This window comes from Phalacrocorax aristotelis, chromosome Z (assembly GCF_949628215.1).
Source record: "Phalacrocorax aristotelis chromosome Z, bGulAri2.1, whole genome shotgun sequence".
Classification (NCBI taxonomy): Eukaryota; Metazoa; Chordata; class Aves; order Suliformes; family Phalacrocoracidae; genus Phalacrocorax; species Phalacrocorax aristotelis.
Window position 1 is genome coordinate 7,747,964 of NC_134311.1, and position 27,885 is coordinate 7,775,848.

Genomic DNA, 27,885 nt, shown 5'->3' on the forward strand with positions numbered 1-27,885 from the left:
TATCTCCAATGGTGAATGATGTACCCTTCCAAAATAGATGGCAATCATGTATTTTACATCCTACTGCCGTGCACTTGGAGTTCTCATTGTCTTAAGCACTGCTGATCTCTCGTCTATTCTTACCATGCTTCTAACCACTTAACTTCTTTTCATCTGGCAAATCAATTATGATTAAAACCATTTGGGTCCTGTTTCTTAAACGCTTTCAACTGCTAATGGAATTTTTACTTTTACATAATAGTTGTTATTTTTCATAGTCCTTCAAAGACTTTGTATATATCTTTTGGAGAATGAAGTAAATTATGTCTCCATAGCATTTTACATTGACTCTGGGATACAAAAATACCTGTATGCCAAGCATATTGAGGTCTTTTGGATTTATTATTGTCTTTAATCTTTCTTTGATGAGGACATTTAAGGTAGTAGTAATAATAGCTGAATAGTGAGCAGAAGTGAGGAAAAATTAGGCAAGATGTACTAGGAAAATTTGCTGCTTCAACTGATAATCCTCCAAAAGCTAATAAAATAACTATACTGGTGGTGACATTCTGGAGGTGGGAGAGGGGAGGGTGAGAACCCAGAGCATTGTTTGTGGTATTTATAGAAAATTCACGTAACAGAGATAAGGAAAAGGGGTAGAATTGTGGTAGTATCAGCTTATGTTTATAGTAAACTGTGGTTTTGGGAATTGTTTTCTTCTTTGGTAAAGGAATGGAAAAATAAGAGAGAAAACAATGGAGAGCATCATCTTGGCTTTCCCAAAACAGCTGTCATTTGTAAATAATACACTCTGCAAGAATCATTTTGCTCATTTTGTTTTTATTATATTTGCAAAATGAGTAGTTGGCAGAAGTATAACTACTATGACATTTGGATTTCTAGAAAACATTCAATACAGTGTCTTGAAACTTAGCTTTTAAAACTAATTCAGTCAGGTTATGGAGAATCTCTCCGGTCTGAATGACTGTGATATAAGAATATATATCAAATCTTTCAAATCAAGACTGATACCAGCCAAAAGACAGTAAACATGGGGCAGAGATAAATAATGTGTGGACCTGGTGTGATGTGTCTGTTAGATTTTACGCAAAACTGTGAGTTTATTAAACTCATGCATTAGCAGTGCAAAAGGGTAAATAATATGCTGACAGTATCTGTGAATGGTTGTATGTTGGAACCAGAAACAGTTATCACTGGTATGGAGAAACCTGGAGAAAATTGATTTTGGGTGGACAGGTTCAGATTGAGAAAACTGTACACTAACATGGCTTGGAGAAAATAAACTAAAATGCACAAGTGTAATGGGAAGTGGTAAAAAGGAGCAGAAAAAAATGGTAGTTGAGTGAGTAGTAAAATAGCCCTACCCCAATTCCATGCCCCATGTGAGTCAGGTGTTTGTGTTACTGAGTACTGGCATATGGGATTGAAACAAGAGAACATCAGCTGAGAGAAGTACAGAAAGGTCTTCTAGCAAATTTGTGATGTAATGGAAGTTATGATTTTCCATGTGTTTTTGTCCTTTTCTGGGTCATGGCTGTTGAGAAGCAACTGCCCCGTTGCAGCGGGCTTGTTGTGAGAGTACTTCAGGTGTAGGAGACACCCAGGTGGCGTAGGAGGAAATTTGTGTTGCGTGGTTATTCCTTAAAAAGCATGGCTGTTTGGGCTCAGTGCTGTGCTCTGGCAGTCTTGCACCTCCCAGAACAGTCTGGCTGGATTTTGTTAAAGATGAGATAGTTCAGAGTAGCTCTAAAACTGAATGTTGGAGCATAAAAGAAATAATCATATATAGATTGTCTGAGCTGTACAGCGGTCAGCGGTATGTATATATTAAGTTAATATAATATATATAAGTTAAGTTAAGAGCCCTTCATTAAAGGTCTGCCAGGGAATGTGGCTAAGAGTAATGGAACAAAATGAAGAAAAGGAAAATTTAAGTTGTGTAATCATGGAATCCACCTTCCTCCTAGGTAACTTAGAGGTTGTTGTCCCAAGCATTCCTATATTTTTGTAATGCTTTATAATTAGTTTAAATTTCATAGAACTGATCCACAAGTCAAAGGGCTAGAGAACCTGCCCTGTGAGGAAAGACTGAAGGAGTTAGGTCTTTCTGCCCAGGGAAGAGAAAAGGGGGACCTCATCACAGTGTCCAGTACTCAAAGGGTGGCTGCAAAGAGGACAGAGGCTCTCCCCTCATAAGGAGCCACATGGAGAAGTCAAGGGGCAAGGGGTACAAGTTGCACAGGGAGGGGTTTCATCTTGATACAAAAAAGATTTTTTTTTAAAATTTTACCATGGTAACAATTATTCGCTGGAACAACCTCCTCAGGGACACGGTAGAGACCCCATCACTGGAGGTTTTCAAGACACACCTGGACAGGGCGCTAGGTAATCAAGTTGCAGGTCCTGCCTGACCAACCTGATCTCCTTCTATAATCAGGTGACCCAGCTAGTGGGTGAGGGAAAGGCTGTGGATGTTGTCTACCGGGACTTTAGCAAAGCCTTTGGCACTGTCTCCCACAGCATGCTACTAGAGAAGCTGGCGGCTCATGGCTTGGACGGGTGTACTCTTTGCTGGGTAAAAAACTGGCTGGATGGCCGAGCCCAGAGAGTTGTGGTGAACGGAGCTGAATCCAGTTGGCAGCCGGTCACGAGCAGGGTTCCCCAGGGCTCAGTTTTGAAGTTAGGTTCTAGCCTTAATCAATCACTGGTTATGAACTTAATCAATAGAGTTGACAACGATGGTATTTTACTAAAATTAATAACTTAAATATTTTTAAGTCTCTGTGATCAGACAGACTGACATCTGCCATGTGAGACAGAAGTATGAGTTTTTTGAAAAACAGTCCAAAATCCCTTCAAACAAGCCTGAAACTTCCACATTCCCTTCAGCTTCCTTCTCTGAAAAAATTTCTCAAGATGAAATATGTCCTGTTAAAAGGATCAGAAGACGACTTGTGAATTGGGTGATTTCTTCATCAAGCCCTGCTTTGAAGGGCATGAATAATGCTCAGACATAGTGAGGCCTTCCAACACAGACATAATTTTTACTCTTAACTGAATGATTTTTTAACTTCAGGAGCAATTTTTTGTTTTGGTTGTACATTACATCTCTTCATTATGGTGCTTTTGAAACTTCTCAGAAGTACTGTGTATCCCTGGTGATTAGCACAAGTTCTTCCCAGCCATTCCCAGTGCATGCGAGGAGCAATCATGCCTCAGAGGAGTCTATTGGAAGACTTTGTAAGATTTTTTTATTTATATTTTTCCTTTTTAAAATATTTTTATCTGCCAGTGCTTAAGCAGCAGCTTTTTAAAAGATGCTTTTTATATATTAACTACTCTTATGTCATGGTGTTGGGGTTAAGTGCCATGCAGTTGATTTATTCTGCCAGCTTTACCAACAGAGGTGATAGTGCCTCAGGGTTACCTTTTAAAAATAATTTTTAAATAGCAAATTTTTTTTAATAGTTGTATTCAAATAATATATCAAAATGAAGCTAGGTTGCTTTGTATGAGTGCAAAGAACATTTTTAGGTGTATGAACGACATATTCTTCTCCTGCAAGCTATTGACAGAAGTTGTTTGTGTTTAAATTTCTTAAGAATTGGATATGGGAATCGTGTTGGAGTTCAAAATCAAAGTTTTAGTCTCCTCTGGAAAATGACAGCTTTACCAGTGCCTCTTGCATTATGAACACTGTATCTACCTTTTATCGTAAGCTTTTGTGTACTTTTATATATAATATATCTTTAAATACCTTTCATGGTAAGGCTGTTTAAGCATTTCATTAAAATAACGCTCTTTGTCTGCCATTACTTCTGTCTCTAGAGGAGAATATGGTTTGTGCTTGAACAATTTTTTTTAACAAGTTGGACAAGAAGTAATGCTATGCATAGTTGTAACTGGAGGAATTTTGAGTGCATGCAACACCCTAGTTTCACCCAGTTATCACATGAGACATTCTTCTGTACAGTGTTGTGTGGATTTCTGCAGGACCTCCAGTTATTTGCAACAGAGCTCCTTCAGCAGTTGCACAGGTTCTACTGTAGTCCAAACTATTTGATTTTGTAGTTAAGGACAAACTAATGACCATGGCATTAATAAAATGGTTGTGTCATCATAGTTAAGATACAACATTTGGGGAGTACTGCAGAGACACAGAATGCTGTCGCAGTGTGTTATGGGTGGGAAAGAAGTCATGGTATAGCTCTGTTCAGGAGAGGTTGCCAGCAGAGACAAACCAAGCCAAACTAGCTTTCCATTTTCACTGAGTGGTGGGAAACTGGGTTATAACTCTGCTTCTCCTATTTGCCACATTAACTCTAACAGCAAAGCACTCCTTGAGGATTATAAAGCACTGGCTCGCTTTGGATGTGGAGGGAAGACTGCCACCTGCTGAATCAGTAACGTTAGTTCTGTCTTCGATGTTTTCTGTAGTTCAAATTGGAAGACCTTTTAGAACATTTGAAGGGTACTTTTTATCATGCACATCTCAGTTGTGGACTGATACAAAATACATTGTTAACAAAATTCTATTCAAAATATAAAATAAAATTAAATTCTAAAATATGCCATCCAGATTGATGATGATGATAAACCCTTTCATAACTATGAAATCTTCTCTTCTTTCTCTTTTTCCTATCTACCTGAATTATGTAATGCGTTTTAGTCCCAATGATTGCAAAAATGCACACCTCTGTTTTTATTTTATCTGTTTTGTTTTAGATAAGATGGGAAAAAAACATCACACTGGGGGAACCCCCAGGATTCTTGCATTCCTGGTGGTGGTAAGGATCAATTTTCTTTTCTTCTGATTTTTAGAATATGTTGATTGCTAGTTTCAGCAGCTGGAGGTAAGAAATTCAGGTGAACACTGTAAGAGGAATGTGAAGACGAGGATGAAGAACCGTTTTCTTGTTAAGGAATGAAAACACAGAAAATTACATATAGAAAAAGATACAGATATTAGATACAGGAAAAAAAAAAATTGCATAGTGCAATGATCAGAAAGCATCTTTGAAAGAAGGTGGCCTGCATTTCTTTCTTCACCATCTTCTAGTACATTGTGCATTTAAGAGATTGTTCTACACATCCTAAATAATTACAGTTGAAAAAACCCAGTATATACAGAGGCCCTGCATATAGATGTGAGCTTCCTTAGCCTTCAGTCCCCATTCTGCTCACAGGAATAGTATATGAAAGTAATTAGCTGAACCGAAGCTACCAACCTTTTTGAGAGGCAGTGTGCATTAGCATGGGCTTGGTGCTGCAGTGTCTGCATTTGCACAGTTTCTCTCAAGTCAGAATACAGGTAGACATGGGGTTGACTTGTAATTTTATTTTCATGGTATCATTTGCTTATATATACTGGTGTGTAGAGACACATGTGTGTGTGTGTAGAACCCTCAAGGAGAAAAGAGTGCTTATAGTCACTGCTGTTTAGCTATGGTATTTATTAGTTGTATTGATTTGAACATATCCAGTATGCCTGCATTTGAAAGAATACAAAATACAGAGAATACGTCCGACTGTCAGGAGTACAAGAATTTACAGGTTTTAAAGTGGTCCTATTTGAGCACAAAACCCCAAGTGATTCATACAGCTGCCTGGAAGGTGGCATATTCTTCACTGACCTTTCTTTCATAGCTTTTATCTATGTGATAGAAGCCTGGCAAGGAGAACATGTTCCTTGTATCTCTGATGTCTGCATTACCCTTAATTTTTAACATCTGCAGCAAAGTGCTCAAATTTTCCACAGTTCCATATTATGGTGCTAGACTAAGTTGCGGAGGATTAAGTCTAAAACAGTAAAGAAACACTATGAAACTCTAACAAATTTTATTTAATTGTTTTAGCATACACATAATTTCATTCCAAAACTTTGTGTTAGAACTGATTCCCACTCTTTATGGAAGTTAATTGCAGCACTGGGCAGAGGGATGAGGTTAAATGCAGAGCTTCAGTAATATGCTTTATACCCTTAGACCTTGTATATTACACTAGATTCTTGGTCTATACTACAGTGGTGTTAAAGGCACACAGCACTGCTTGCCTCAGAGAATCAGCAGGACGTGATTCTTCATAGATGTTTTACAAAGCTAAATTATTTCATAGTGGTAAGTATTTTCATCCCTTGGCGAGGGAGTGATATGTCTGTTTCTATATATGAACATACATGTGTGGTGTGCGTACACCATAAAATCTACACAAGTATTATAATGATTTTCTCACCATCTCTGTAACTTAACTTGCAGTGTATTTTGGGATCTCTACTGTGCAGCTCCAGAAAGACGAGAAACATGTGAACATTCAAGTGAAGCAAAAGCCTTTCATGACTACGTAAGTTTTGTGTGTCTTTACCACACTTTCATTAATTGTACATACAAATGTGATAGAGAAGTATTTCTACACTACGGTGGCTCAGAAATGTGGGTGTCCGTCATATATAAGTAACTCTCAGTTTTCTGGGGATGCCTTAGAATTAGAACTTCCTAATTCTGTGATTATCCAGAAAAACTCCAGGAAGCCATATCAGAGATCAAAGTGCTGTTCCATGTGTTACAGCAGAATGAAGAATGTCTTTCTGTCCCCCCTGCCATGGACATATCAGGCGGGTCACAAAGGCGCAAGGCAAGTGGAAGCACAGATAACGTCCTGTTCAAATGCCCCTACTCTGTTGGTGATAAAGACAAGGCTGTTCAGTAGATGGAATTGATCACCTGGCTTCTTTCAGGACCATACTGACTTAAAGTGTGACTGTTCTTCAGGTATCTTTGTATCCTTAAGTAGGTATTTTTTATCAGCGTAATAAACACTTAAGCATCATCGAGCAAGTTAAATGCAAAGTCATCCAGTCCAAGACAATGGGAGGATTAAAGGGCAAAAGTATTATTCCATATGATATCTTTGAGACTTAGTTCAAAACACAGCAGGGAGTTTGGTGGTGTTTTGCCTGCAAGGACATAATACTAATATTAATATTAATAGTCATAGTAATAATTTAGAAACTAGGGTCCAAAACACTGCAACAGTTTCATTCCGTTTTATCCATTCTCATAACATAAACGGAGCTCTCCAGATATGTGGAACTGTATTCCACAGTTAGGATGGAATCTGAGTTCCTTCTACTATGTCAGCTCCTTTCCATCTGGTGATTACGTTTTTACTGACAAAATCTTTAGGAAGCTGACCACTCTTGAGTTTATTGTTCCTTTGGGCCACTGATGTATTCTAAAGAGTGAGTATAACTCTGAGTGCTAACTCTGAGACCTCTTTCCTTGAGTGTTTCCAAGGTCTGTCTGAGAAATACTGTCCGGTTACTGCAGAAAAATATTTCTACAGATAAAATTAAATTAGACTGCCATAGCCTAATGTCTTACGAACACAAATTTAGAAGCAAATTTTGATAAACAGAAATGAATCATCTAAGTGACCATTTCCCATTTTCTGTTGTCATAATTTGATAATGGCTCGGTGTCCTACAGCATGTGAGCTGACGGTGATCTTGTCTTATTTGTAGTTAACAATGGCTTAGGTTGTATATGTACCATCAACACAGTTAGAACTTACTCAGCATATTTTACTTACAGACCAATGCCACTTTAATACCCTGTTCTTAGTGGTTAGATTTTGAGGCTAAATGGTAACAGAGTTTGTACAATTTTGCACAGTCATGTCTGGGCTACATTGATCACGTAATTAATCGAAAAAAAAAAAACCCAAAAGTGTCAGAGAGAGGAACAAAGTTGTAAGGAACTTTTCCACCCACAGAGACGTTAAGGTCAACCAACTTGGTAAAGCATATTCCTCAAATTAAAAATGAAGTAACTCTTTCAAGTACAATTGTTGCAATCTTTTTTTACTTGTTCTGTTTTAAAGATACAGTTGTTGGAAAAATACAATATTTTACTGTTGTTTTGAATCCTTGTTGTTAGAGCAAGGTCTAATTCCCCACTGAAGGAGAAATAGTTTTACAGGAATAGTTTATGACTACAGGGGATGACATTAGTGAATTAAATTTGTGGAGATCAGAATCTACAGTACAACAGTTGACTTCATTGGGGGACACTGTGCTTTCAAAATAAAACATGTGTAACGAAAGCAAAAAATCTGAAATCTGTGAATGTTGTTGTGAAATGATTTTTGAAACAAAATGATCAGTGAGAGGAAATTTTCAATGAAAAAGTACTTGAAAGTCTAAAAAGGAGTGGAGTCTACAATTCTTTAAACTTGTGAGAGTTTCACTGATTGGTAAGTCCTCAGCTGAATCTAAATTTTGAGGTATACTAAGAATTTGAGTAGGTTAATCAAAATAATGTTGAATATAAAAAAAATTTGTCATAGCATCACCCTTCTGGTGTTTCTGACTTCCACAGGTCTTGCAATATTACATGGCCTTACAGCTCAATTCTGTCTGCATTATGATGTGTATTGTCATAATTCAAAAAAAATGGAGGAAATACTCGAATGAGTTCTGTGTGTGATAGAATTTTGTGGTTGTCTGAATGTTTAAGATAGTGTATGAAGTCATGTTTGATGAAGGAAAAATAAAGTCATGGTATGCTTTAATATATATAGTACATCAGTCTGTGTTAAGGCAGGATGAAGGTTTATTTTAGAAATAATTGGTTTACTTTAGAAGTTAATTCAGCAGGTATTTCTAAAACCCGTTCTCTCTTAATCTTTTAAGGTGACAGGAAAAGCCAGCTTTTGCATTGTTTTTGTCACAGTTGAGATAAACTCATCTAATCCCTAGCAAGACTCATGGCATTCCTTAGCATCACGTGCTTTTTGCTTACTAAGACAGTCTGCATCATAAGTGCATACTTTTAAGTTGTAACATGCATTTAATATTTCGTGAGTGTATTGTATGCTCATATTAAAGAACATGACAAATCATTATAAAACAAGCATATTTCAAAGCAGAGGAAGATGAACATTTATGAAGGAAAGTCCTGACCCATGTAGTGTTTTGCCATTGAATCCAGAGGGGTCAAAATTCCATCATTAGTGAAGACCATCAGAGAGCCAGTCACTGGATTCTGGCTCCTGTATCAGGCTGAGGGGTCTGGTAAATCAAAACCCTGCTGTTAAATTGCAGGTCAAGTAGAGCATTTGTAGCTGTAGTGTCATATCTGAAAACTGTAACTGTCAGGTGCAAAAAGCACAGAAGGCTTGTTTATTAATTCATACTAGCAATTCAGAATTTTTTATTAGGTATGTGTTCTGCTTGACCTAAGAAAATTCATTGTTGCTGAAGGTGTGAGTGATCTGGTTACTCTGTAGGTGTCATGTTTAACACTAAGTAGGCTGAATTAGCTGAACAAAGATACTACCTTGTCTGTCTTTGCTTTTGTGAAGAGAGAAAGGTTTAAAAATCTTTGGAGGAGGGAAGCACTTGTAAATGATTTCATGATTTGTGAAATACTGCTGCTTCAGTCAACATAGTTGCGAGTCAGTCTGGAACACACACAGGTTGAATCATAAAATTAATATATGCAGAAAGATTAGGGTTCTCTAGGTTTACTTGAAGTTTTACAGTATCTGAACTGCAGTTGGAAAAAGAATGCCATTTGATTCCCCCCACACCTTTCTCAGACAACGCTTTTTTGAGAGATGAGGTTTATTTTGATATTTGCTCTGCTATAAGATTTCAGCATGTGTTTTGCTTGTCACTGAATACAATTAAATATCTGCAGCTGGACTTTGTGCATCTGCAATATACTTGGGTAAGAAGACTACCAGGATCCTTCTTCACTTTGTCAATAGTTTGGTCCTGAAAAAGTGTGCATATGGAATTTCCTTTAATATCAGCTCTGCCTAATCAAGCAAGCTGAGTTTTATATGTGCCCATCAGTCTGTGCCACTGAGTCTGTTCTTGTCTGTTTGTGTAAAACAACAGTAAACCCAAATTCTTTTAGGTAACTGTTATTTACATTTTCTGATATATATGTGTGTACAGGATTCTTTATACAGTAGCATCCCTATTCTGCAGAGAAGGGGTTTGGAAGTACTATTTCATTGTGTTCAGATTGTACTAATATAACTTCTGATTTTTATTGAGCTAGTGAGAGAAGAATCTTTCATATCTGACAGCAGGAACATGAAGTGACTCTCAAGGTGGAGGCTGTAACTGCTTGCAGTACTAGTAATGCTCATCTTACTTATATCCAATAAATAGAAAAGCAAAGGCCTATTCTGGCTCTAAAAAGATTTTCTGTGCTCATCCTGAAGTTAAGTATTTGCAGCTCCTCCATATTATCTAAAAGATTCTATTTTTATTTCCTATTGAGATTTGCAATTGGAAATGTTTTCTTCTGAGTGAACAAGGTTCTGAACTCATTAGGTACATTTATATAATGTATTTTAGGCTTAAAAAGGCAGATGCATGTCATGAAAGTGTGTGTGCTGGATCAGGGAGATTGGTTCTGGCTTGAAGTTTTAACGTAAATGATTTAGAATTAGAAATTGTTTACATTTCAAGTAACTCAGGAAGGAAAACTGGTGCTTGCTAACCTAGCTTATTAATATTGCAAGCGTTTCAGTACGATTAGCTTATTTGAAGCAGAAAAGCCCCCATGTTTCTTTTCCAGGTACCTGTTACTTTTCCTGGAGGAAAACTTCTCCGTTCTTCGAAGTTTTGTGAATAATAATTTACATGGATCCTCTGAGGCAAAATTTAGTCTTCACTGTAGAATGGGTTCTTCTTTCTTCATAGTGTCCTAAGGAGATCTCTTCATCTCTATAGTTAAGATCTCATTTCTCTGGGTTTTGAACTGAGATTTTCTGTTGAGAGAAGAGGGTTCCAATCTGCCTTCTTTCCACCACTTTACAAGCTGAAAACGTGCTGAATCAAGAGGGGAAATAAAACAAACCTTGTGATTCCTCGGAGAAGAATGGATTTTTAGCAGCACCCCTGCCATGAATTTCTGACTGCCACAAGTAACCGTTCTCCTCTTCCTCAGGCCTGGCCATTCATTCACATCTCTGGACCCTGGCTTTGGAGGGATGCTACCTGAAAAGTCCTTTCTTACAAGATGGTTTCTGTACAGAGCAGTTAAGATCTTTTTACAGTCCAGAAGTTCTTGTGCCTCTCTCACCCTCCTTACAATGGAATTTCTTCCATCTAGTGTTGGTGCAAAGAGGGATCTAATAATTCTTAGAAGTAGCTATAGTAAAATCCCAAGTATTTTGCAGGCAGGCTTTTATAAGTGTCTTCTCCACAGTTCTTTGAAAGATCATTTTTGGTACGAGTGAGGGTCTCTTGTTTGTTTTTATGACTCCCAAAAGAATGCCAGGTAATTTACAGGATAAGAAAAAAAGACACATTCACTGCCCCAGAGGTGGTACAGTCTCATAAGTTGGTATCACATTTCCACCTGACTTGTTAGCACATTTTAATAGTGAGCCATATGACAGGGAGCTTAGCTTTATGTGTAGGTTGTAGGATATATTAAAGACTATGCTATAACCTGTTCTGTCTGGATTATTCCTTTTAAAGGTTGTAGTGATATAAATCAATTTTTTCTAGAAGTTATTTGGCATAGTGTTTGGACATTTTTAGATAGCTGATCAATCTCCTTGTGAGTCTTTCTAAAGAACAAGTAGGGTCTCTGCTGTTATTGCTGTATTTTATGGGAAAAAAAATCACCAGTTTTTTTCTGGACCCATCCTTCAGCAGACTAAGAGGCACTTGCCTGCTCTAAATTCCCCAAACCCCCTCATTTATTGTTAGCAGTCCTCAAAATTTGGGGGGTTATGAATATTTTTACATCTTTTTTGGACTGAAGATTACCATGAAAGGCCTGTGAGAAGATGTTCTCTGCAGGCATCATTAAATGTTTGTTGGAAATGACCATAAATCTCAAGCCTTGTGTGCCCATAGCACAGTGAAACTGTATTCTGCAACGAGGACTGCTTTATTCTAGTTTAATTGAACAACCTTTTTTTACTTCTAAAACCCACATAGAACTGTATCTGAGGTGCAGATTTTTGTTGATCTAAACATATGGAAGCTTATTTTGTTTCAGGATAATTTTTGAAAATGCATTTTCTTGTTGTATTCCCCAGGTGGTCTGAGTTCATGCTTAACACCAGTCACGAATCTTTTCAAGGCGGTCTATCACAGCACCTCCTTCTCTGCCTTTTGTGTATGAGGGATGGCAGAACTTGGTTTAGCTCTGCCTTCCCTAGCTCTTGCTATTATGATCTTCTGCAGGCAGCCTAGCTAGGGTAGCTTGTGCTTCTAGGCCCTCCCAGGTTTCTTGCTGAAAACTGAATTCTAGGTCTGGTTTCCAGCTGTGTGTTTCTGTGGAGAATGCCTTTTAACTCCTTCTGCTTAAATCAAAGATGAAAACAAAAACTCGCCATCGTCCCAAATGTGGAACAGCAAGAGGTGACAAGTACTGGGGGAGGCATGTAGGGGGAAATCAGAGATAATCTACAAAATGCTGAATTCAGTGTCACTCCTGGAATGAATGCCAAATTGTATTGCCATGGGATCATGAAATGTATGGGGTCCATGAATGAGACCAACAGATTTCAGATCTCTCAGCAATTGGTAGCCTTCTTGCAAACTCAGGAGGGCCTCTCTCTGACTCCGCCTTCTCTGCTTTTGAGGTTCTCTGTAGTCCCATGGGCTGTTTTTAAAAGCAGAGGTTCCCAGGCACAATTCTGTGGGTAGGTGTGATTTCCTTTGACTGAGGAGGATGTGCAATACCCTCTTCAGCTCCGTAATTTTATTGCCTACTAGATTTTCTTTAATGCAACTGAGTGGAAAGGATTAATTAAAAGCATGCTCCAGCCCCCAGTTAAAGTAGGCATCACTTTGTGCAAAACTGCTTTGACTCGTGTCAGGATTTGGTCCACATATTTATAGGTGTAATTCAAAATATTGCACTGTTACTGCCAAAACTATGAAACTGTTTTGTTTGCTTTTCAGAAATTTTCAAAATTGAGAAATCGATACTTTCCTTATTTGGAGAGACCCCTTTTGCAGGAAAATACAGATTTATTTTATTTTTATTTCATGTTAAGAACCCCCCCAAGAGAATTCTCATTCTTGCACTTTCATGAAAAAGGAAGATGTGCTCATTCAGCTCCTACCATCCTCCTTCATCCTACCTTTCCATAAATTATTGGATAATATTATGATTAGATTTGAACTACTCTCTGTCACAAATGTTAATTGTAAGCTTTGATACAGAAATGAGTTGTTTCTTACAGTCCACATAATTTTTTTCCCTTTATAGAGGTAATTTTACAGGTAAATTTGTGCCGTGCCTCTCTTTTAATGTGAGAACTAAGTCACTGGTTTCAGAGAGAAAAAGCAACATCTCCTCCCCAAAATTTCAATGCTTTTCCTTTGACTGGAGATTTCATTTTCTCAGAATTTAGAAGTAAAATGGTTAATTAGTTTGAGTTAAGTGGAAGCCTCTGACAGTATAAGGAACCACCATCTCCCCTGAAGGCAGTTTAGCTCCTCTGTCATGGTTCCCAGGGGGAGGCAGTGGACATGTTCAAAGAGTGCCTCTTTTCTAAGAACCGTTTTACGCTTCATTTTCATTGAAAACAATAGGAGATAACAGCCATTCTAATGAGGGGAGGCTTTCCGGGAATGTTCTGTGCAAAAAGTAGTTATTTATTCAGAATAGAGCACTGAAAAGATTTTTACACTATATGTAAAACCATGCCAAATTTATGAAATGGGACAAACCTTTGTGTTCTTTTGCTTAGAGGAAAGGGGGAGTATGTGAAGATTCAATAAGGAAGAAGTCAGCAGTTTAAGAGGTAATGTGGAGTGCACAGGATGAGGTAGAGGTCGGGAGACTAAAGGAAGTGGCTGGAATGCTCAGGCTGTGCTCTGCAGCTTTCCAGAGTGGTTTAGATATTACAATATACAGGTAAAATCTGGTTGTAAGAGTATTTTTTTTTTTTTATGTTCATAGACACACTGTTAAATTACTAGATACTTTAGTTCGTAATAGATGTCTCCATGGGTTCACTTCTGTGTTCTGAAGTCTAGGGCTTTCTTATAATTATAATGAAACCAAGGCACTTCTGCTCCAGAGTTATGACATATGTTATTACCTGGAAGAAGGAGCCACTGGAAATTTTTGACCGGTTTGACGGAAATCCCAGGATACCACAAATTTTTTCCCTGCTTGGTTGTCCTGATGAACATTTGTTAACCATTTTTCAGAGTGATGGTGTTAAATATGCCTTAGTTTAAAATTTCGTGCAATACTCCTGATGTATTTGGAATAGAACTCTGCTGATTCAAATTTTAATTTTTCTTTTTTCTTTTTTCATGTGCTATAATGGATTGTTTATGCTACCACAGCAAAAGTTGTATTGCAGTTTAAGATTTATACTGTATGATTTGGAGTGAACTCAAAATCAGGGTTTCAATAGAGAGAGGATATTTTTTCTTTTGTAAATGGGAGCACTTCATATGCATGTACACATTTAATGGTGTGCGTTTTAATAATTTAATATATAAAAGTGTGAATCTTGTGGCTTGTAGATACTCCCTGAGAAGTTGTAGCAACTTTGCTTCTTTTGAATTTATTTTGCTTTTAAGAATGAGAAGATACGTCCTACTGTGAGTTTAAGTAGCATGCATTGAGAAATGTCCTGTTTCTAAACTTTTGATTTAGTAGTTATATTTAAAAACATTATATTTACCACTGTTGACATACAGATCATTCTTATTCCTGGCATAGTGTACGCAGTATGTTTTTTCAGTGCTCCAGAAAGTTATTAAAGGAAGTCAAGCTGTAGCTTAGTAAGATTGGGAATACGAAGTTGACTAACAAATGCTCTGAATTTAGAGTTAAAGATCTTCTGATATTAATATTTAAAACTGATGGTGTATAATGCTTTACATCAATAAAGTACTGAACAAACATTTGATCAATAGAGAGCAAATGCTGGATTAAAGCCTTGCAACAACCACTTCCTCTGCATGCTCTTCCTCCCCTCGGTATTCTTTCTTCAGGTGCTTCGGTTTCTGTATCAAGGATTTTGTCTGATGTTTATAATGCTAAATGATTTAGGTAGCCCTCTATTAAATGTTTGCATTTAGGAGTTCCTGTTTACCTATTGAGATTTGTCTCTGAGCTAGTTAGGAGAGAGTACTCTGAGAACTCTGCAAAGGTGTGTGCCTCCATGTGTGCATCTGTATGTGGCGATACATTTGTCTCCACCAGAAGGATACAGTGCAAGACAGTACTATGTTGATATAAAGCATTTTTCTTTTTTCTGATACGCATATTCAGCTAGATTTCAGGCACTTTGCCTAAATGTATTCTTCTTTAGCCTCATAAAAAGTAAAAATGAAAGTGAGAGTCTTATTTATTCACAATATGCCAAACTTGGATTTTGTAATAAGCTCAACTGCTCTGTTAATACATCTAAGTGACTCATTTCAGACTTGCTTAACACATGCCTGGAAAAACCAAAGACTTATAACTTCCATCTGCTGTTTAATATGATGAAAGATGGATCCTGAAGATCACAAATTATGGGAGACATGCAGCTCTTAATAAGAACAGCAGAACAACAAATGCTATATGAGAGGTGGTGAAAATGAAGTAATGAGGAGGAAAGGCAGGCAAGCGTCTTGAGGGGACATGGATATCCATGGCTGACTAGCACTGTCACATCCCAGCGTTACACTAAATATGAAATGCACATTATATAACACGAGTCACAGGGAACAGATAATAGTCTTTTTGAATTTTCTACCAAATTAATGCCTTAATATTACAAGCAACTGTCCTAACATGGATTCTGGAGCTTGCACAGAATGTTTTACTTGAGAAGAAATGTTGTGCAGGTCTCCATATTAGAATGTCTTGCAAATGGATTTTTGAAATCTTGTTTCTTGCTTTGAAATCTTTGCATTCTAAGCATGTTAACTTAGCCGCTGAAAATACATAAACCTTCATTGTATGCAAATAGACCATTTCACTGCTGTCTACACTACTGCAGAAAAAAGCCATGCATGCTAACATGTGTATCTACACAAAAATGAAGATTGTGGCATAACCAAAGAGAATCAAAATTAAGCTTGACTGAAGGTGAAAATCTGTTTTGCACTTTGTCATTTTAGGCTGTTTCATTGTGACCCCTTCTTAACTTAAGTGGACATCTCCATAGTGCTGTCACAGTGACATCCACAAACCAGATTTAAGCCAGTCAGCGAGGATACCTATAATAAAACTCAAATGCAGCAGTCTGTAACCCATCAGAGGCTAATTTACCCTGCCAAGAAAGTAGTACTGTGCATAATTCACACCAGAAGAGGTGCATGACCTGTCTAGTTTACTCTGACATAGGATGTGGAAGACAAAGCTCTATATAAGGTGTATGATAAATATTATGTTCTAAGTGATAGAAAATCTGGAAAATATTTTCCAGTTCTGCTTTCAAATCTGATTTCCATAAACATATTGGAAAACTGAAACTTTAGCCGATGAAAAGTACGAAGTTCTTAACTATAAAATAGTTAAGGGAATATAATCCATGAGGTGAGTTTTAATATCTTTTCTGTCTTAAGAGAGAGGCAGAAAAGTATACAGATAGTGTATATGCATATAGTGGGGTATGATGTTACACTTCATAAATCAATTTTACACGAGTAAGATTTGCAGTGAGATTTGTAAAGGCAGACACTTGAATCCCTGTGGAGCATGACCTCATTGACTTTATCATAGATCTATGCAGATGCTGTGATCTGTCTGTACAGATCTGGCGGCAGGATCAGAGATTTGGCCCTAATCTGGCAAACAATTTCATGGTTGAGTAGTATTGTATGTGCAATTACTCTCATCAAACTCACATGTTTGCAGTGATCAGGATCATAGGAAACAGTATGAATACAGTGGGTCATTCTTGTTTACTGTCCAATTTTAGAGTCTCAATATTGAAACCAGATATTCATTTACTTAGTCTGTTGTTTTTTTTTTTTCTGAATATTTCTGTCCTAAGAGACCTTTTTCCAATTCCCTCTGTTGTGAAGAAAATATCAAAATTTCTGTTTATAAGGACAAAACTGCTGAAGTGGGGTTCCCTGGGCAGCTCTTATGTATCACTGCAGGAAGCTTTCTACTCCATCCTAGCAGTTAATTTATAATATTTTGTTTATTTTCCCACTACTTTCATGGTTTTATGTTATTCTGTGTACAGCAACATGGTGTTTTATGACTCCCATTGCCAATTGTTTTATTTTTCTTCCTTCAGCTGCTTTCCCCTATTGTTATATCGTGGACATATGTTGGACTGGGGACTGATGGATCACAAGAGTACAGCTCCTACCACTCCTGAGTCAGATCCAGCTGATGTCTTGGCTTTCACTTGTTTAGAACAGTTTACTTTCTGCTAGTTGGATAGTTTAATTTAGCATTTGCAGTAACTGCCTTCCTCCCTTGAAAGACAAACAAAATCAAAAATAATGAGCCTTCTACCAACCATTCTTTCTCTTGCTATGTGATGGCCATCCACTGAGCCTTTGTGGGATCTTCTGTCCTCTTTGATTTTGGAGAGAAAGAAGGTGTCCTCTCACTGTCTGTGGGGAAACCTTTTCCTCTGGCATTAAGAAGTGAGTTACAGATCCGTCAGTATCTCGGGTTTCTCCATTGCCTTTGTTCGTGGCCTTTCTTGATGCTTGGCTGTGGTGATTTCTTGGAGCTTGGCTACTTCCAGTAGCTAGCTGAATACTGTTAATTCTTGGAGAATTAATATGGTGCATTCTCTGTATCCCCATGAATATTCAGTCCAGACTTTGATATAAAGCTTCCTCCTGCTCTACCAAGTTTGAGGTTTAATCCCATGCCTTTTCAATAGTGAGACACATAGGGAAAATTGTTATTTCCTTTTCCTCTTAATGGGAAAAAAGGGAGCTCCTTTACACCCTTGCTGTCTTTCCTAATAATTTGCAGAATTTCTTCTTCATGGAACAAAATTGGTACTGTTAATTCTTTTTGCAGCACTACAGTATATGGAGTTTTTGTTGACACTCCTGTTCCCTAAATCATGTTTCTTAAATTGTACAAGGAACTAAGCTTTCATTATTTTTTAAAAATATCTTTTTTAGCCTGCTTGATTGCCTAGAAAACATGACCTGAGTGAATGATAGAAAATGATTAGGTACCAAAAAAAGAAATTTCCCCAGTAAAGTTGACATCGCTTATATGCAGTTTCCTGAAATCCAAATTAGCATGAGAAAATGGTTTTGAAGGCATATCCAATAGGGTGATTTCAAAAGAGGGCTTTGATAGGTTTTTGATGTTCTACGCTGTTACTCGATGTCATCTTGTCCCATAGTGGTAATTCTAGAAACTTTATAATTAATCATTGTACCTTTTTTTTTTTAATGACCACTATAACATACAAAGAGGTGTAACTTTTAGTTTTCTTTCGATATGTGTAATAATTTTATGAAGTGGAATCTGTAGTTTAAGATTCTTTTTTGAAAGTCTATTTTTAGTTATTTAAAATTTTGTTAAACTTCAGCAGTGCCAGTTAAATTGTCTGTCCAAGGTGTCCACTTCACACCAAACTCTTCCCCCCCCGGCCTAGTACCTTTCAGCAGAAATGGCTCTCTGAGGGTTTATAGAGATACCTCTAGATGGATGGGTGGATAGAACAAAAGAATGAATGATTGAACAGCACTGTTCCTTTTGGTGGAATCATTGCATTTTGTTGGGGGAGAAAAGAAGGGATGAGGTAGTTTACCCACCACAGCCAAAGTAAGGTTTGATGACATGATGCTTCCGAATACTGGAAGCATTATTGGTGGCTGGTGTCACTGTTTCATAAATAACCTAAATACTGTATTTGTAAATATCATCCTTGCACTCATTATGTTTCTCCCTTAACACCCTCTTGTGCTACAAGATGAAGTTGGAGGAATGTGCAGCCCTGTCCATCTGTGGAGCAAGAGTCCCACAGAAAAAAACCTATGCCTGATCTTGTAGTTACAGAGTGGTTCACTACGCTTACAGGCCATTTTTAGGGGAAGAGCAGAGATTTGACATCCCCAGCAGCTGTTTGAGGAGAACAGTGGTCACCACTACCCTTCCCATGTAGCTGAGTACAAGTGTTAGTCTAGTGGAGTTCTGCTGGGAATGCCTGGTTTCTGGAGCTGTACTGAAAGAAACTGCAGTCCGAGCACCGAACTGCAGAGCTGCTAAAAACTGGTGCTTTTGGGAAAAAAAGGGAAAGTTAAACAACGAGAAACTTAGGTTTAAAAAAAGATAGCAGTTAGACATCTCGCAAGCTACGTGGTGGCAGGGCTGGGTTCTTCTAGAAGGTTTTTTTTATTCAGTACCTATGTTCAGCTATGTTGTATTTAAATGCTACAGTAGGCACACAAATTATGTTGCCTGGAACCTTCTCATCCTTCCAGAAGACAGTCTTTGACTCTATTGCAGTCTTGGAAGCATTCACCAATGACAGTTTGGGTTAGTCCATGTTTCTGTGGATTAGACAGTCCTAACAAACAGTGTGTTTACTGTTGAGCAGCCTGTGACTTAAAAACTTCAAAATAAATGGAAGATAAAAAAATTATCAACTTTGTACATTTATTTTTCACTTTCTTCTTGTCAACTACCCAAAATGCAAAATAAATCAATCTAAAGAAAAAGGTAGTTGAATGACAGTGCGCACATTGCAATGCAGTTCAGCTACCCCAGCTATTCTGTTCTTGTGAGCTGCAGGGGACTGATGTTAACAAGGTTCCCATCTCCTGTTCTTGGGGAGTGGGATTTTGTGTAACTCAGGCCCCCGCTGATTCAAAAACAGTGCTGGCAGAAAGAGCCGAGGATGGTCTGTTAATAACTTCAACTGGAAATGGCCCAGTTAACACTATTAACATTATTACCATTGAGCCTAGGTTTGACTGATGGTTAAAACCTCTGTTTTTGTTATGTGCCTTAAAAACATGTTTAAAGAGAGTAGGAGCTGAAAGAGCTAGTAATTTAGGCTCTGATGATTTTGACACTTTGACTTTGAATTAAATCTTAGCTGTGCATGCCTAAAGATTGGCTACAAGTTCTTGTTAATATAGATAGTGGGGCTTTGCTTGTTTTGGTTTTTTTTTTTTTCCTTTTTTTCCCCTTCAAACTCTCTGGAGTATGCAGCAGCTTTTACTGAAGTGAGATGAAGTCCAGAGGTGCTCCAGCTGTCATAAATCAGGCTGCCTATTTAAGAGGCTGGGTGCATGTATAGGCATTAGGATACTTATCCTTGTAAATCTCAGGGTTTATTGTTTCAAGCTATGGCTCAGTTTATACATGTGTCTGTAGTAATATCTTTGTTTTTTAAAAATAGGCATTTTTTTTGATATAGGGGTAATACTGGATTAACTAAAAGGACTCTATAAACCGGTCATGTAGAAGACGTGGTATACCCAGGTTCTGTCAGGAACCTCTGGTTTAAAAAGGTTATAGTGAAATATAGTAACTAAAATACCTGTTCTCTTATCTTTTTAGATTACTCACAGTCTTCAGAATTTCAGGTTGAGATCAAAGGAAATATTTCAAGAAATATATTGTAAAACATTTACATACTGGATTTCCTATTTATTAGTGACTAGAAGCCATGTCAGAAAATGTGTTCCAACTTCATTAAATGGGGCCTGGCAAATGTTGCGATTGTTGAGATACTGCCTTGTTAATAGCAGAAACGGAATTATTGTTTCTCTGTGTGTTGTAAGCAATTACATGCAACCATTAACTAAACGTGTATATTATGTCTTCTCCTGGAAGAATAACGCTGTCGGTGGAAATTGCCTTTTTTTAATAGTAATTTCTGTGTTATGTTTTTGCTGAATAAGCAAACTGTGGAGCTGTTGAAGCTGCAAAACTAAAATGCATCCATTTCTGTGTTTTGGATAACACATCTTACTTGATAATTTTAAACATGCAGTTGCACAGCCGTGGTGCAGTTCTCCAGGCTGGATGCTCATTTTATTTGCTATGACACTGAATCTGTCCATCCTAAAACTTTCTTTTGGATGAGCTCTAACTCTTTCCTTGACCAAAAGATTGTTATCTACAACTGTCTACTCTTTCACAGATGTCAGGCCTTATAGGCCAGGTGCATTTTGCTCTTCTTTTATTAAAAATGTATATTTTAACTGTCATAAACACAGGGTTTTTTTCTGGTTTACAGTTTGCCTCTTCAGGGGTAGGTGCTCAATGTCTGGACTCTGTGTAGGTTCTGGAAAGCAAGCTCTTTTGTCTTGCCCTGGAATATACATACCTAGACAAAAATAGTCAGCTTGCATGCTGCTCAGTATCTTCCTTCCTTGAGCTTTCCAGATGTTGAGGATTCTTTGCCTTCCGTGGGATCCATCCCACCCCATCCACCCATCCATCCATCCAGTGTGCTCTCTTCCTAATGTATAGCTGGTTTTCGTCTTTATCTGTTCCTATGCTCACACTGCATGGCTTTGCCATGAGAGCACACCTCTGGTTCCTCTGTGTTGTCACATTTCTTGAAATTTGAGGATAAAATAGATTCAGAGATGCTAGTCCTGATTTTATTGTTTGCTTAGTTTTTTGAGGCCCCAGTGGTGACATTTGATTCCTCTGGCTGTCTTCAGCGGAAATTCAGGTGCCCAAGAGACAAAATACTGTTGGAGTTGTTTCTTAAAGTGTGACTTTCACTTAAGGTACAAAGGCTTAGCAAACCTGTACTGGTGCTGCTTCAAAAGATATGTTACATATCATTGTGCTGCAATACTTGGTATTCTAGATTCTTTGTAAAAATAATATAATTAATAGAACGGGTGGTTAAACTGGGGTGAAGTTGAGTGAGGTACAAAGGAAAAATAGTTACAGGACAATGTTGTAAAAGTGCTATTTGTGATTTGTTTTCAAGTCACCAACATGTAGTAAATAGAAGTGATTGACTTAAAAATCTCCAAATGTATTTATTTCTAGAGAAGAAAAAAATCAGAGTTTCTTAAAAGATGTTTTCCTGTCACAGCAGATGTGTCCTAAAGCAGATGTATCCTAAAGCTTACTGAAGTTTTCCCCATAATTTTGTCTGAAATTTTAGTGCTGCTTGCATTTAGAATGCTTCTGTAGTATGAAAGAGAATGAAGTTTTGAACCTGGTGTGTTTGATAGCCCTGTGGCTCATGAGCTCTAGAAAGCGTTTGGCTGCTCCATAAAAAGGCATTTTATACTAGTTAATTGGTATTGCACAAATTGCAGAGTAAAATGGAGTAGCATAATCGTTGAATGTCTAAGCTTGATGTTCAGATGTTTGTCTTCCATGTATTTACAATATTTTAGAGTAACTTTGCCAGAATCTCACTATGAATATCTTCCAAGGGTGTGTACAGAGCTGACTCGTGTAGACCAGCTCCATGCTCCAAAGGGGCTGTGAGGATCTCGTGAGGAACTAGCCTGAGGACCTCCAAAGCATTGCTAGTGAGGGGGTTAGCCAATTTGACATCAGGAGGTCTGAACACAAAAAAGGAGGAGGGACTGAGTGGGGATCGTCGTTATTTATCGTGGGTCAGTTTTCTCTCTTTACCTCTTCTTTACGTGCAGGTTTTTTTTAAATGCTTGTGAGATCACTCATAAAAAAGCTCAAGGAGCAAACTTCAGCAATTTACCATTTAAACGTTTCTGAAACAAAATTATTTCTGTGGTTATTACCTATTAATGTAAGCCTGGAGGTGTTTCACTATCTAACCTTTCTTCTCCTGAATTATTGAGCAGATGGCCCAGTTATCTAACCCCTGAACGCCTCCATGCCAGGGCAATTCTTCAGCTGCTAGACTTGCATAGTGCAGCCCAGTTTAGTTCCTAGTCTGCCCCTGACAACTACTGTCATGTTGGCAACAGGCAAACGTCTGACTTAAAGTGTCACTTTTGTGTTCGTTCATGGATCAAGCAGCAGGAGGTGGTAGAAATTGCCTCTTACCTTTAGGCTCAGGTATATACCTTGTATATACACCGTTTCCGATAACCTAGGATCTGTCAACTTCTGATCCCTACATGTGTGCAGAAAGAACATATATTATTTGGAAATGTCAGTCCATTAGCAGAGTTTTCCACTAACTACTAACTTTAGCTTGGTTTAGCTTTTCATTGTATCAGTGTATAAGGAAAAAAATAATTATATGATAATACATAAATGTAGGTAGGCAAACACAATTTCAATTACAAAATGTTGAGAAGAGCGGTGCACTCAGCAAAAGTTTTCATGTGTTTTAGTACACAACTAGTTCCAAACTGTAACTTTAGCAGTCCTGGTTCAGGTCTATTTTACTACAAAGATTCATTTTCCCTGAAACGTCCTTTCAAATGTATAGGTTGGAACACAAAAGAAGGTTCCATAATCACAAAAACCCCAGTACTTTACCTTTTTTTATTTATTTTATTTTATTTTATTTTTTTAAATAAATAGGAAGTGATGGACTAAAAATCACACTTGCTTAATATTAATGTGAAAACCATTCGTGCTAGTGTTTAAGCAAGAAGAGTGTTTTGTAAAGCTCAGGATTTAAGCTGGTAGTTCTGATTTAACTGACTAGCACAAGTTATATGAGTTCCTTTCAGTGCCATCCCCCATCCAGTCCCCACCCCATCCCCCAGATTCTAGTGAAGTACTGAAACATAATGATTTCCTCTATAGATCAGTGAAAAAGACATTTTGAATAATGCATTGGAATACAAAGATGAGGTGACCGCTCTGAGCAGTCTTCATTGTGTGTGCATTGTGTGTAATAAGTAAGCATAGATACTTTTTAACCTGTGTTTTCTTTGCATATTTAGCAGTGTTAGCTCTCTACATTTATTTACCGTTGTTTGAGACCTTAATCTTGGCTCCTCTTAAACTATGTTAAGGTAAGTCGGTTAATACTTTTATGTCAGCTTTGCTGAGGGCAGACGGATGTCTCGTCATACTGTTGAGTGATGTAACCAGCCATTCCTTTCATAAGCCATTGAGTATCAGCTGGATGATACCAGCTTGCAGGCACAACTAACATTACTCAAATTGAACCTATGCTCTTGGGGCTGTGCACAACAGGAAAAACCTCTTGAGCTCACTGATTCTGTTTTTAAAATTATATTTTCACTTTCTCTACAGGTATTTAGTATCTTGTATAAAAACAGTAAAAAAAAAAAAAGACTGAAGTATTGCTCTCACGAGCATTCTCAAATGCCTGTCTGAAAACTGGCTACCAGCCTTCACAAAATATGCAAATTTTCTTGCTAGTCTTTTCTCCTCCTTTTCTCAACCCACTGTCACCATTGTTCTGGTAATCCTCCACTGCTAAGTGATTTTGCTTTCCCCCGCCTTCTTTTTTTTTTTTTTTTTTTCTCTTTTTCTTTTAATTAGAACTCCTTTAATGTTCCCTTTTGGTTCACAACTGCTATAGGCAAAGATGCAGCTCTGCATATTTCTTCACAAGAAGGCTCGTGGTGCATTATGCCCTCCCTCCAAGCCTCTTCTAGCACTACTGACTGTTTCAGAAAACAACGTCAATTCCTGACATACCAAGACCTCTGCTTTAATTTTTAATCCCGACCTGACAGGCATTCAGATTCATTGCCTGTAACTGCACTAGAATCAACATATTACTGCGTATGTTTGATGAACCATAGAATTGGTTCAAGTCTTGTTTCCAGTTACTTGGTTTCTGAATGTACTCTTTTGGGACCTAAGCAGTGTTGTCAATATTCTTTGTTCTAGTTGCTCAGCAGTTTGCCGCTTAATATTGTCAAGGGGCTTTTGTACTGCAGCAGCTCCCAAAGTTAAACCTTTGTTATGGAATTGAAGAAATTTAGAAATGGGCCCCATATCTAGTCTTAAGCTGTGGAAAATGTTTTCTTCTAATTTCTGTGCTAGGTATAGATTAAGTACAACCATATTCTTCATAGCTTGTTTTCATCTGTGGACTTCTTGGTAGCTTTTTAATTAAACATCAACCCCAAAATTAATTGTCACCATTATAGCCGAAGAGTTATATCTGCTGGTTAAAGTAGCTGCCATTTTTTTCCTGTATTTGAGTAGTTCTATGGTTTTTTTCCTTTTATTTCTGAATATATGCAATTAGCATGTGCTGTGTCTCTACAATACTTTTTGTTAAAGATGCAAAGTAAAATGCTGAATTTTGTTGAGTAGTTCAGATGCTGCATTACTTTTCTGCTGAGTTCTGCAACGAAGCTTTCACCTGCTCTTTAGTATAAAACCCCTTTTTGCTTATTAAGTTGTACTGTATGTTTGTGGTACTGAAATGGTGCTCCTAACATGAAGTCTAATATGTAAAAATTTTTAAATCTACTGCTGTCCAGCAGAATCTGATTTCCTGTACTATAGCAAAATTCTTGAGAATTTCAGGGTGGTTAGGGAGGAAGTAAGGACCTAAGTTGTCAGGATTTGGTTAATTTGCATGCCTGCTAATTTAATACCACTGTAGTGGGGACTTGGAGAGTCTGCTGCAAGATTGTTGGAGGATTGGGAGGTTTCAGAAAAGAGTGCAGTTTAGACTCTCAGAGCAATTGATTGATATTGAAGATAATTTCTTCCACAGAATGAGTAACAGTATTGTATAATCTTCTTCAAAAAGATTAGCATGCTGCACCCGAACTTGAATTTTCAAGGTGATTATTGAAAATGTACTTTCTGGAGGTAGTTCTACAGAACCTACTCTTTTTTTTTTTTTTTTTTTTTTTTTAAATTTCCCCCCGCCCTCCCCCAATAACGATGGCATTGACTTCTGGATTGCAGTGCAGTGAAATTGGAATTAGATGTGCAAGATCTATAAACATATGTAAATATATTCGATGAATGCAAGCTTTATAATCTGTGTGTCTCTAAAACAGAGCTGTCTCTAACTTCAATATTTAATTGGTGAAATAACGCCAAACATGTATCTTTCAGCAATACTTGTGTTGAAAACAATTACATGTTGCTGAATTTGTATTATATTACTGCTCCTAATGATCACAGAAGGAGGAGGCATGTATTTAAGCCTGCAACTGTGCAGTTGATGTGAGCAGGAACTGCTTGAATGTTGACATGCTGGTATGTAAAACCGAAGATTGAAAAATCACTAATCTTGTTGAGACCTTGTTGTAATGCGCACTGGATCAAAATCACTTCTAGATCAAGGGACCAGTAGTTTAGGCATGCTGAAATATCTCATAAACCTCTGTTTCTACACATATATGCTCTACGCCATTGGGAAGCTGGGATTCCTCAAATCAAAGGGGAGATTTCCTGGAGATAATTAATATTTTAACATAATATTTCAGTTTTCTGCATGCTGACCCATAATTTCCTTCTTTCTTCCCTCCCCCCCCCCCCCCATCTGAGAGCAAGACTAAGCCTGTCAAAGCCCCTGCAAATTCTGCTCTGCAAGAGCAAACTCCACAGGTCCTGACCTCTGTTCTGACTCCTGGGTTTGTCCTCCTCTAACCATATATTTGAACAGAGCTCTTAGGTAAACTGTGCTGTCCTCCCCGCCCCCCCAACTGCTGGCCCTGGCAGTCTCCCAACATCCGCTTCCTCCAGTCCTGCTGTCATGTAGCACGGTATCTCTAGCGGAAATCCTGTGACCAGCCCGACTTCCTTTTGCTACAGATTTATCTTCCCCTCCCTCCCCCGCCCAGCCCTGCCATCTTTGTCACTGAACAGCTTTACACTCAGTCATGATCAGATGCCATACTTCCCATCTCAGTTGGCTTTACTCTGCTTTTGGATCCCTGCTGAAGTCTTTGGCTTCTCCCTCACATCCTTCTCCATGTATGATGTCACTGACTTTTTAAGGATAATAAATTAATAGTGTAATGACATACAGTGACCTTTTCCCTCCTTTGGTTTGCCTTTCCTTCTCCCCTTTCCTTGCTCAGTTTTATTCTGTCATGGATTCAGGAAAAGGTTTTAGGCTCCTTCTTCTTGTTCCCATCCTTTAGTTCTCGTCTCTTGCATCCCTCGCATAATTCTTTACCTTTGTATTCTTAATTTCCATTCCCACCTGATGTTTAACTAAAGTTTTTCGGTCCCTCTCATCTTTAAGAGCACCACAATAATCTTGAGCCACATTATTGTCTGCCGCCAGCTTTTCACCTCTCACTGCATCTGTGTGGGTTACTTCTCCCTGAAAGGCATGAGAGGCCTTCTGCAATCCAGATTTCACCTGTTACTTTAAAATGCAGTCTTGACCCCGCTCCTGGTTCAATTCAACTTGTCCCACCTTCAGTGCCATTAATTGCTTGGCGGTATACTCACCTTGTTCATCTCCTGTCTTGCCAGATACTCTTTTAGTATTTGCTATGGTGGCTTTTCCTCATCTATTTGCTGCCTTTCTCCTTTTCACCAGCTTTCTGATCTTTTTCCTGCTCTGCTCTTTCTCCTTTTTCTTACTTCATTTCCGAACAAAAACTCAGCTACCGTCTTCATGTAATGCTACCTATTTATGTCTTTAAAACCTCTTTTTTCCCCCAGACCAAGATCCTGGATTTTCTCTTGCACTTTTCCAAGCCCATTTTGATTGAAATGGGGACTTAAAAGTATCCTCTGTTTCTCTCTGCCATCTTCTTTGACTGCCCAGAGCAAAAGACTTTCTGCTCAGCGCTCAGGCTTGTAAACTTGGTATTCTCTTTGCTTGTTCTTCTTATCATAACAAGGTACACTTTGAAATCTGCAGGTATTTTCCAGTTACCATATATATGCTCATCCTTGTCTTTCTATACAGCTAAAACAATTGTCTCTGTGCTTAACCAGTATCTTCATTATGGAATTGTGGTTTTCTCTGGCCTTGAAAAATTTGGGTTCCGTACACCAGTACTTATCCAGAATACTTCTGTAAAGATGCTTTTTCTAACGTACCGATCACTTTCTTTGCTATGCACTG

The 27,885-nt window shown here is 38.0% G+C and overlaps 1 protein-coding gene across 3 annotated transcripts in view; it reads left to right on the plus strand.

Moving 5' to 3' along the window:
* SSBP2 (single stranded DNA binding protein 2) overlaps positions 1–27,885 on the plus strand; it is a 183,192-nt gene that overhangs the window by 45,723 nt on the left and 109,584 nt on the right. For all 3 annotated transcript variants that reach the window (XM_075079406.1, XM_075079408.1, XM_075079407.1), the window contains exons 3-4: positions 4,726–4,787; positions 6,255–6,339. In XM_075079406.1, the coding sequence (XP_074935507.1) occupies positions 4,726–4,787; positions 6,255–6,339 (147 nt within the window). The remainder of the gene's footprint in view (positions 1–4,725; positions 4,788–6,254; positions 6,340–27,885) is intronic.